Source organism: Conger conger, chromosome 10, assembly GCF_963514075.1.
Source record: "Conger conger chromosome 10, fConCon1.1, whole genome shotgun sequence".
In the NCBI taxonomy this organism is placed as follows: Eukaryota; Metazoa; Chordata; class Actinopteri; order Anguilliformes; family Congridae; genus Conger; species Conger conger.
Window position 1 is genome coordinate 48,433,096 of NC_083769.1, and position 12,277 is coordinate 48,445,372.

The 12,277-nt window shown below is 45.3% G+C and overlaps 1 protein-coding gene across 1 annotated transcript in view; it reads right to left on the minus strand.

The window, feature by feature from the left end:
* Positions 1–1,315: 1,315 nt before the first annotated feature.
* Positions 1,316–12,277, minus strand: part of LOC133139309 (ephrin type-B receptor 2-like) — a 146,996-nt gene continuing 136,034 nt past the window's right edge. Inside the window, exons 12-16 of the mRNA XM_061258758.1 lie at positions 8,272–8,487; positions 7,518–7,667; positions 3,674–3,867; positions 1,791–1,946; positions 1,316–1,430 (exon numbers count right to left, since the gene is read on the minus strand). Of these exons, the coding sequence (XP_061114742.1) occupies positions 1,322–1,430; positions 1,791–1,946; positions 3,674–3,867; positions 7,518–7,667; positions 8,272–8,487 (825 nt within the window). The 3' untranslated portion in view covers positions 1,316–1,321. The remainder of the gene's footprint in view (positions 1,431–1,790; positions 1,947–3,673; positions 3,868–7,517; positions 7,668–8,271; positions 8,488–12,277) is intronic.

Genomic DNA, 12,277 nt, shown 5'->3' on the forward strand with positions numbered 1-12,277 from the left:
TGGCAGGCTGTCTCATCATGATGACATCACAATGTCAAGTGCACCTGATATGTACAGAATGATGACATCAGAGGTACAAGGGGAAGATGGCTGTAAAGCATTCCAAAATGGAGGAAAAAAAAGAATAAAAATATCCATCACGATTTCCACACCATCAAAGATGATTCACTACGAGAAAATAAAATAAGTTTTGTTTCTGTTTGTTTGTGTTGGTTTTTTTTTTTCTTTCCGTCTTTACGCTTTTTTGTGTTTTTAAATATTTTATGACGCTGAAGTCTCTAAAAGTGTCCACGGAGACGAGTGCTGCTGAAAGATGATAATTCCAAATGTCAATAACTGCCTTTCGTTTCCCCTCCCGTCACAACAGGAGCGCAAATCAAGGCCCAAAAATATCTCCGGAAATTCCTCTGTCACAGACGACGTTGCGCTGTGGACCGTGTGCATTTCCTCAAATCTTCTCCGGGAATGAAACACAATTCTCCGGCGCATACGGCGTGCGTTGGCGGGACGGGGGCCAGTCCGACCCCTCCCCGTCCGGCTCGTGGTTAGTTCCGCTACCCCTCTGAAGGGTACTCATCTTCGACCGCTCTCCTCGCCTACACGACATCCTCCGTATATCAGCGTATATAGCGGATTCGCTTTTACCGTCCTAGCCTGTTTCATCAAACGTCTTTTTACAAATGTTCTTTAAACGATTCGAACAAGAAAAAAAAAACGTTAAACAAAAAAAATTTAGATGGCGAACTCGTTCTGTGGAAGAATTTTGTTGAAAAAAAGAAAAAAAAGAAAAAAAAAAACCCAAAAAAAGAAGGAGGAATCGGGTGGCACTGTGCTGGTCGTCCACGATCGTCCTCCTCCTCCTGTCCTGCGGGGATTGGCCGATGGACGGAGGGCGCAGAGATCTGCAGAGACCCTTCAGCGAGACCCCAGAGTGGGGGGGCGGCAGGGTCAGGGGGCGTGGCTGGGGGTAGGACCTTTGGAGCGACAGACAGTCTGCACTCTCAGAAATAAAGGTACAAAAAGGGCCTGAAAAGGTACAAATGCCCGTCGCTGGGGTGGTACCCAATAGGTACGTAAAATTGTACCCCTAGCCAGTAATATATGATTAATTTGTACCTTTATTGGCTTGGAGAACAAACTTATTTGGACCTAAAGAGAACATTACTGTACTTTCAGGGTACTGCACATTTGGGAAATGTGATCCTCCAGTGTCACTTTATTTCTGTGAGTGCAGCAGGAAGACCAGGCTGAGGGTGTGAGGCTGTGCCCCCCACCCCTGCGCCCCCCGCCCCGCCACGTCCCCCCCCCCCCCAGGGGTGGGTCAAACCTCCACAGACTGGATCTGGTTCCTTTGGGCCCTCATCATCTGCACGCTGTTGAGAATCTTCTTCTGGTGTCCTGCTAACGTAACGCCGATTCTGAGGATGTCACTGCGGGAAGAGAGAGAGAGAGAGAGAGAGAGAGAGAGAGAGAGAGAGAGCACAGTGGTGTTAACCAATGAAGAGCCAGATCTGAAAGTGGGCGGAGCTATTATGAGCTATCCCTTGAAGCAATATTTACTCATCAAAATGTCAGAGACTTTTAACAAAAGCCAAACAGAGTCAATGCCCAAATAGTCAGTGTCCAAATACGTATAATATTTTTAAACAGTCATTTAAAAAACTCAAGCTACATTACTGCTACAAGTAATTACCACACTTAATTAAGACATTTTTAACACTTTCTTCTTGCACATGGAGGAAAAGAGCCCTGTGCGCATCCACGAGGCGAGCCCTGCTGCTTAAACGTACTCCATGGTCATCTCGGAGACGGCGTCGAAGCTGCTGAGGTCCCCACAGGCGAAGCTCTCCTTGTACTGGCCCATCTTGATGGCATCCAGCCACTCGTCCACCGAGCTGAAGCTGGAGAAGTCCGGCACGCTGCGGTCCAGCAGAGGCAGGTGGATACTGCGGACGGGACGGAGGGCAGGGTGAGACCGCAGAGAGCGCAGCGCCCCCTTCTGACCGGGAGGGGCGAGGGCATTCTAAAACAGCACGCAGAACATGTGCTGCACAACCATTACATTACATTAAAGGCATTTGGCAGACGCTCTTATCCAGAGCGACATACAGTTGATTAGACTAAGCAGGAAACAATCCTCCCCTGGAGCGATGCAGGGTTAAGGACCTTGCTCAAGGGCCCAACGGCTGTGGGGATCTTATTGTGGCTACACCGGGGATCGAACCACCGACCTTGCGGGTTCCAGTCATGTACCTTAACCACTACGCTACAGGCCGCTACAACTGTTCCTAATAAGAATCATTCAGTTATTCAGCTGACACTTTTCATCCAAAGAGACTTACAGTTGATTAGACTAAGCAGGGGACAATCCTCCCCTGAAGCAATACAGGGTCAAGGGCCCAACAGGTCTACACCGGGGGCCTGAACCAACAACCTTCCGGGTGCCAGTGCACTAGGTTCGCCACTAGGCTACAGGCTGCCCGATGCCCATCCTCTGAGAAAGCTCTTCATGGTATCTTTTGCCTTGTTAAATCTAGTTAATTTCACATAAAATCACTCATGTGGTTTCCCTTATTTTTTTCATGAGAAAATCCCCGTTGAGACACACCAGAAACAACATGAGAAGGAACTATAAATACGCTGGGGACAACATGGCAGTCCCGGCCTTCCAGGAAAAAGCCGCAATGCCCTCCATTTCAGAGTCTCCGAGAGAGGTTCACGTCTGCGCGGAACCGCTTGGGTGCGTCGGTAAATTAAAGAAAACAAGCAGGGAACCACACAAAGATGGCGGAAATTATGTATGCACGATGAAGTGCTCTCTGCAGCACAGAGAGTACCGCTACAAATCCCATTCCATCAAACACATTCTGAAGAAATATTACAAAACTTTTTTTGCTTTTTTTTTTTTTTTTTTGAAATGCAGAGGCTGTTTTTAATCACGCTCTGCCTCAAGCTTTCACCAAAATTAGTGATCCAGCAGACCAAAGTGCCTCATTTACATACCTGCCCTGTGCCAAAATAAATTACATTCACATTCCTGATGTGTGGCACTACAAATACGATGAGATGGAGAAAGCAAGGCATTTGACCTGATACTGTAAGCAGAGTTATGTTTTTATAGGGCTGCTGAAGCGTGCTCTTTGTAATGGAATCATCTTTTCTGTATGAGCAGGGCTTTTATTTTATTACTATCAACAGCAGCCAGGGCACACAAGGCCTGAGCGCCTCCGTCCTCCAGGGCAGACTGGCGCAGTGTAAAACCCGACACACTCACACTCACTCACACTCACACAAACGCGCAGACACACACACACACACTCACACACACTCACACACACACACTCACACTCACACTCACACACACACAGTGCCAGCACACACACACATGCACACACACAAGCACAAGTGCCAGCACACACACACACACACACACACAGTTCCACATATTTACTACTTCCTGAAACAGGATGGGGGGGGGGCGGTATTTAATCTAACCACTTTGCCAGATAGAAAAGCAAATAAGCGCGACTGATTTAAGCGGCTGCCAATCTCAGTGCAGCACGCAGCAGTAAAGGAAGGAGCCGCAGTCCGCACTGAAATCCGTCGCCCCGGGCGAAAACGCGGGTGCCCCTCCGTCTGCCCCTCCGTCTGCCCCCCGGGCCCCCGGCCTTACCCTGACGACAGCGGGGTGGTGGTCTTCAGGCTGTTGGGGTTGCGGATCATCTTGTCCAGGTTGTTGACGATCTGGCTGAACTTGGGCCTGTTGTTGCGGTCCTTCTGCCAGCAGTCCAGCATCAGCTGGTGCAGGGCGCTGGGACAGTCCATGGGCGGTGGTAACCGGTAGTCCTGCTCAATCGCGTTTATCACCTGCAGGGGGAGACAGAGAGCTCGCTGGGAACGTCCGCGTCGACAGACAATTCATAACACGTTCATCTACAGAGCACCCGTATAGTGCTGAAGAAAGACATTCAGTGAAATGACAGGAGGCAAAATACAGTAAAAACCGAGAATAGCATGAGAATAGATACGACTACATATTAATCACACCCATGCATTGTTGGACCGAAAGAAACAATCCACTGTGAGTATTGTGAGTGTATTGTGAGGGAAAAACACGTTTGTTTTACATGTCTACAAAGAATACAGATAGAAAAATGGAAAAACTTTTCCTTTTGCCTGATCCGAAAACATGTTAAGTGGTAAATGGACTGCATTTATACAACGCTTTTATCCAAAGTGTTTTACAGTGAATGCCAGCAGTGGCGATTGACTGCCATGCAAGACATAAATCAGTTCGTCGGGGGCTGTTGGGGGGGTGAGGTGTCTTGCTCAGGGACACCTCGACACACCCGGGACGGGGGATCAAACCGGCAGCCCCTGCCCTGGGCCTGTCGAATGTCACATGTCAACCGACTGACAATGATAATCACATCGACGCACTGGTGAAACCAGAGAAACCTAATCAATACAGATGATTCACTGAGCGTGTATTGAGCGGGGAAAACATTTTTGTCTTACACGTGTACAAACAACAAGGATACACACCGATACAAAGATAGAAAACCCTTCCCTTTGCCCGATCTGAAAGCAGTCGTAAGCGCATACAAACGCACAGCTTGCACTGTGTCGGCGGGGTGTTATTGAGCCCTGCGGCTGGCTGGAGACTCAGATAACGGTATTAAGTCACAACGGCTGCAGATGAGTGATCCTGGCTGCAGAAATGCAGCAGTCCCCACAGTGACGAGATGGGGGGAGAAAGCTTGAGCAGTGAATGGGTGAGATCAGCCTGTCATCAGAAGCATTTTTCATCCACTGTTCATATTTCATTCACAGATATTAAATCGCATAAATAAAGATGTGGTGACCTTAATATTAAAATCTGCTAACCAGCTTTGTCAAATAAATGTCAAAAGCAGCTGCAGAAAAAAAAAACAAAAAAAAAAAACTGGCACGTGGATACATTTCTGCCGATTTGGGAGATGATATGATCCTTGAATGCTGTCTGAGACAAAACCCTTTTCTTTGTATGAGATAGGAGCAGACATATCTTCACTCCGTACATTGGTCAGTGACTTGGAACACTATAAATGACACTTAAAACTTGACTGCTCTTACAGACACAGACAGAAGCATGAATTTGCTCTTTTGGGGGAAAAAAAAAAACAGCGTTTCTGAATCGATTTCAATTTCGGCCTTGAAAATGAAAATATGTCGATTTTGCAAACTGGCGGCTCCACGATTTCCACAGCTGCTGAAAACCTGCAGCTTCGGCCCTGAGCAGAATACTGATGAGAAATCCCGTCCACACAGGAATAAACCTCGCACACTATCTGCCAATGTGCAGCAGCTAGTGCGACAACTCCTGTTGTTCACAGAAATGTCTTCTACCGTAAGCCTGCAGGTGCAAAAATCTGACAGTTTAGAAGAGGAGGCTTATGCAATTCAGAAGAAAAGTTCATGTCAAGTGCAAGCTCATTTTTTTTTTTGGGGGGGGGGGGGTGGAGATTCAGCACTGGTTTTCCTTTTTTTACTTCACATTACATTTTGACAAAACAGCGTAGAGCAAGGTCATACAAACAACAGCCAGCCAGGCACACATTGTTCCGCTGTAATACAGGGCGATGCTCACCTTTTAAGGTCATGACTTGCAAGAAAAACAAAATCCACTGGAGTGGGAGAGCTGGAGACCTAACCTTGCGTACATCCTCTATGCTACCGATATAATTATGATGGCAGAAATAGAAGAGTATGCTCAATGTGGTTTATTCACCGTGGAGATTGCTGATGAATTGAGAAATGATGCAAATTATACATTTTAGACATAAGGGAAAACAATGAGGCGCATGTTTTCTTGTACGGCGATGGTTTTCTTTTCGTACTGTGAACATTATCAATACCATATTAGATATGGATATGTGTATCTTCTGAGGATGGTATCACAGTAATTACAGAGCCTGTTGTCTGAACTCCTGGAGCCATAGTCAATAAGTAGTAATATGTAGGACTTTTGATATATTTATGATTTTGCACCATTTCTAAATTATATTTAAGTACACTCCACCCAATGCAGACATTTTCTGTAGCATGTGTGGCCCACAGAAATACATTTTTTTTAAATGCAGGGACCATGAACCATGTCAAATCAATACGGGGAAGAAAAGAAGTGTCCTTAAATGCATATGTTTAAAAGGGATATAATGAAACACGCAGCAAGAGAGGTTGAGGTCGTTAAGCATAACGCATGGTTACCGGTGATAAACCTGACAGGTGGAGACACCAAACCTCAGTCCTTGTGCTCATTAGCGTGTTGATTACGCGTTATCACTGAAGAAACCCGCTAGAAACTCACTCATAGATGCTTAACGAGGGACCTTCTGGGAGGAGAGATATCAGAACCATAAGATATCAGAGACCAGGAGATTCTCTCTTTCTCAAAGAGCATCAGTTTCACGGTCTTCAACCTCAAATATTTAGATTTCACCGCCACTCCCTGTCTGCTCAGCTTGTTTATACGATCCACAAGGCTAATTAATTCTGAGATACTGAGCAATATTCCACAGTGTGCTGTTTTGCATTTATAAATTAAAGTTATTACTTGGTGGGATTGGTAGTTTATGACAAGTTTAATGTCATGTTTCAGTGATAATAAAATATTTTTTTTCATAGTTTATGGTCTTTGGATTAAAAGCACAGAAACTTCCATATAAATTCACATAAACTTCCATTTTAAAATCATTGCAGCAAAGAAATTTAGTCTACAGTGGTTTGGGCCATTGTCCAGTGATTTCCAGTGATGCCTTTACCTCATTTTGCATTTACATTTTAGTCATATGGCAGACACTTTTAATCCAAAGTGACTCACAAGTGCATAGGTTCTTCCACAAGTTAAAGCATCACATCCTTAACTAGTAAACTACACATGAAGTGCTGTTCTAAACATACAGTCATTATAAGTGCAAATTTTCACTTTAGACAACATCCTGATAGCTGTTCTTCAGAGGTAGCTCATTCATTTAATTTAAAATCCAAGGACACATTTGCCATCAGGTGGTGTACCAATCCAGCAGGTTAAATGAACAATTGGATCATTCAAAATGATCCTAAATATTCAGTGTCCGATAAAGTAAAAGACTAAGAGTAAAAGTAAGAGAAAGATTGAGCATCTTGACATTTGTGTTATAAATAGGCAGTTGCCATACTTTCACTACTTGTTAGTTTATTTTATTTATTTATAAGGGACAGTGAACATTAATCAACATTTTCAGTTTCCACATCAATGAAAATGTGCCAGAGTTAGCTAATGAACTCATTTTCATCTGTAGTCCCTAACCTGCGTGTCTTTGGACTGTGGGAGGAAGCCCACACAGACACGGGGAGAACATGCACACTCCACACAGAGAGGCCCGGACGGGGCTCAAACCCAGGACCTTGTTGCTGTGAGGCAACAGTGCTACCCACCGCGCCACCGTGCCGATCACCAGCTTCACACGAAGGAGACATTGTTGAAAGATACTCACATCCTGATTGGTCATGTCCCAGTACGGCCTCTCCCCATAGGACATCACCTCCCACATGACGATGCCATAGCTCCACACGTCACTGGCCGACGTGAACTTCCTGTACTGGATCGCTTCCGGGGCGGTCCACCGAATGGGGATCTTCCCTCCCTGAAAAGACAAGGCCCACACCGTTCAACCAACATCTGTCTTCATCATGACCTGCATTCAGTCAACATCTGTCTTTATCATGACCTGCATTCAATCAACATCTGTCTTTATCATGAGCTACATTCAATCAACATCTGTCCTTATCTTAGACCTGCATTCAATCAACATCTGTCCTTAACATAACCTGCATTCAGTCAACATCTGTCTTTATCATGACCTGCATTCAATCACCATCTGTCCTTATCTTAGACCTGCATTCAATCAACGTCTGTCCTTAACATAACCTTCAATCATTCAATCAACACTGACTCTTAATACTTGACTTCATTCAGACAAAATTTGACATGAACTTTGATACATTACATGTTAATTTTGGCAATTGCTGAACTCCCAAAACTGCGATAGAGTAGAATAAACATGCTTAGAGTTGTTTAAGTACTAATGTTGATTTGATTTAGGCCTTAGAGCAATGTTATACTGACTGATCACCCTACTGGCGAGACTCTTCCGTTCACTAAGACTCAGCCTTCCTTGGTTGTATCAGAGCTCAGAATGTTTAAATGTTTTTTCGGGGTCCAGATCTGGGGGTGGTGGAGGCACTCACCAGGGCGCTGGTGTAGGTGGGGTCCGAGGTGTCGTCCTCCAGGAAGCGGGACAGGCCGAAGTCGGACACCTTGCAGACCAGGTTGCTGTTGACCAGGATGTTGCGGGCGGCCAGGTCCCGGTGGACGTAGTTCATGTCGGAGAGGTACTTCATCCCCGCCGCGATGCCCCGCAGCATCCCCACCAGCTGGATGACCGTGAACTGCCCGTCGTTTTGCTGGAAAACAGGAAACGACACGCACGTCACCGCCGTCAGGGGCTGCTGTGGTTGCAGGGAGGCCAGGTGATAAAGCTATCTCGCAATACGCCACTCCTAACTAAGCAAAAGCAAACTGTTAAGTTTATGTTTGGTTTATCCACTGTATCAGAGATATCATAAAAAAGGTTTGGATCTGAGTTTCTGTAGCATTGGTGGTGGTTCAGGCGAGCTCCCCCATCATCACTATAGAGAAAATAAATAGAAAAAAATATCTATCTATCCATCCATCCATCTTCTCTATCCATCTCTCTATCTATTTACTCTATCTATTGTTCTAGAAGAAGCATGAAAGAAAGATAGACAGGACAGGAGGACAGGTGTGGTTGGGATATTAATCCTCTGACCCCCCCGGTGGGTTTGAGAGAAGAGCTGAGTGCAGCATCACTCAGGAGGACTCAGGAGGACTCAGGGCTCCACATCTGGACCCACACACACACACACACACACACACACACACACACACACCCCACCGCCCCCCTCCAGCTGTGGAGGCAGCTGCAGGCAGCGGCACACAGACCTGGGGTAGGCAGAGCTTCAAGGGTATGAATAAGACCTACATGGCTACGGTCCGAGATCCAATAATGCAACACTCATCCCAAACCCAGTGCCCGGCCCACACACAACAGTCTCTGGAGTTTGCAGAGAATGGTGCGAAAACTAAAACATCCAGTGAGCAGCAGTTCTGCAGACAGAAATGCCTTGTTAATGAGAGACGTCAGAGGAGAAGGGTGAGACTGGTCGAAGCTGACAGGAAGGTGACAGTCATGCAAATAACCACACATTACAACAGTGGTATGCAGAAGAGCATCTCTGAACACAGAATGCGTCAAACCACTAAGTGGATAGGCTACAGCAGCAGAAAACCAATAAGTCTAAAAAATAAGTATAATAAATACCCAATAAAGTGTTCAGTGTGTGAAGCTTTACACAAAAAAACTGTTTAAAAGTATGAAAACATTGAATTGTAAAAGGTTGTATCTGCTAAGAGCCCTTTCACTTTGGTATTAGAACGTACCAATATCTCAAAACTACCCAGAACACAGACAGAACCTTACAAACTTTGATTTCACAGTTAAAAGGCAAAACAAATTTCCACAAAAACGTGTTTGGCAGGCTCAGGCATCACTGAAACTAATTCACCGAACTGTAACACTTGTGTGTATTTGTCAAAGTCCAAGTTAATGACAAATGCCGCTTGAACACAGGCCAAAGTACAGGACAAATGTTGGCTGAACATAGGCTGAAGTCTCCCGGTATCTCTCCATCACTTAATTTCTGCCCAATTCTTTTTTTTCCCCCCTGTAACTGGGGGACACCACTGTGTCCAGGATGGATGGACTGACCCAAATACGACTCCCGATCCTGTTTAATGACCGCAAGCACTTTCAGAGGCAACTTTTTATAACACTGTAATGCAGACAGGGTCCCAAACATTTTACCTCTCTTTCAGCTCTGTATTAACGATAGCCACCTTCTTTTTTTAAAGGTACAATAGGTAATTTCAGACTTATCACGGCCAAGAGAGGAATTACAGCGACAAACACCTTCAAACCACAGCACTGTTTATCCCTCCCCCTTCTCTGTGAACACGCTGACGTTGAAACGTCATTGGCTGTGGCAATTCAAAGCAATTTTCAACCAACGCGCTTGAATTATTGTACAGCTATGTGATGTTTTAGAGTGCCGGCCCGTCAACTGCACATTTAAGGACCATAAACACAGGCAGAGGGTGAGTCAACATGTCAACGAGCCCTTTTCAATGATAGGAAGGGATATACAATGGTCTTGTAACAATGTTTTTTGACACAAATCTCACCTATTGTACCTGAAACTACTTTTCTGTTTGGCAACATTTTTGGAATTCATTTGTTCTGGTCTATTTTGTATTTTTGGAACATCTCAGCCTGCCTCTATTATTTTATTCTTTCTTTCTTTCTTTCTTTCAGCCTGTATTGATCCTTTTCTCCCTCCTCCTCCCCTTCTCCCTCTCCCCCTCCCATCCCAGCATGCAGCTGCTCAGTCCGGCCCCTCCCTGGGCAGAACTGCTCAATCCGTCCGGCCCTGCTCCTGCACCCTGCCTCACGCTCCTCTTCCTCCTCTTCCTCACCCTCGTTCTTCATTATCAAACACCTTCTCCTTTTCCTGGGGGCCCCCAAAGCAGTTATTTTCCATTCTTTCTGTGCTGTGCAACCCTTCAGTGCAACGTTCGATTGATAGACTACAGGCAGCCCCTCGTGACATTGACAGCTTCAAAACCTGAAGCGGGAAGTTTCTGAAGAGCAGTGAAAAGACGGTGGTTGTATTTCTGACAGGTTGACAGGTAATCATAAAATATCTTTATCCGTTGATCTTTTTTCCAATGCAACTATGCGTGTGTGAGCATGTGCGTGTGTATGTGTGCTTGTATGCGAGTGTGTGCGTGTGTGTGTGTGTGTGTGTGTGTGTGCGCGTGAGTGTGTGTGTGAGTGTGTGTGTGTGTGTGAGTGTGTGTGTGTGTGTGTGCGTGTGTACGGATGTGTTTGTGTGTGCATGAGTATGTGTGTGTGTGCATGTGTCTGTACGTGTGTTTGTGTGTGTGTGTGTGTGTGTTTGTATGTGTGTGTGTACGCATGTGTTTGTGTGTGCATGAGTATGTGTGTGTGTGTGTGTGTGTGTCTGTACATGTGTTTGTGTGTGTGTGTGTGTGTGTTTGTATGTGTGTGTGTACGGATGTGTTTGTGTGTGCATGAGTATGTGTGTGTGTGTGTGTGTGTCTGTACGTGTGTTTGTGTGTGTGGGTGTGTGTGTGTGTGTGTGTGTGTCTGTACGTGTGTTTGTGTGTTTGTGTGTGTGTGTGTGTGTGTGTTTGTATGTGTCCATGTGTACGAGTGTTTGTGTGTGCATGAGTACGTGTGTGTTTGTGTGTGTGCGTGCGCGTCTGTACATGTGTGTGTGTGTGGGTGTGTGTGCACGCGTCTGTACATGTGTTTGTGTGAGTGGGTGTGTGTGCACGTGTCTGTACGTGTGTTTGTGTGTGTGGGTGTGTGTGTGAGAGCGTGTGTACGTGCGTGTATAGCTGCTATTCCCCAGCACGGCTGTTTTCAGTTTTTTCTGTGAAACTCACAGTGCTGCATGCAAGTCATCGATTAAAGAGCAATTTGATGACGATAATGAGACCCTGAGCCCACAGCAGAACAGAGGTTATCAGCTGACATGTCAGGTGAAGTCATTGAGTTATGAGTTATTCATAATTAGCCTGGATTGTTGAACCTCAAACCGTATATTAAGTATCGCAATATACCTGCGTTTTCTTCATTCATACTTCCTCAACTTGCACATGGACTTTGAGAAAATCCATCAAGACCAGCATACAGACGCGAAAGTGACCATTAAAATGCAAGAGTCTCTTAAATGTTAATGCACAGGAGTAACTAAAGTAAACGAAGAATGAACAAGAGAAAAATCCGTTTGGAAAGCGGACTGCATCTTGGCACTGACTTGCACACTTTCTGGAAAACACGGGTCTCTAAGGTATTCAGACAGTCATCCCATATTAATTTCATTTCCACAGACAAGTCCATAAGGATGTTTACTGGCAGAGCCTGAGAACATTTCTCAAAGCTTCACTTTCAATAACTAATAAAATCTTATATTAATGTAGGAACGTCCATTCTTATTTTTGATAAATCAGTTTACTTACTGTATATTATATAACTTCCCCCCCCCGGACATACACGTACTCGCCCACACACACACAAATGCAGACACG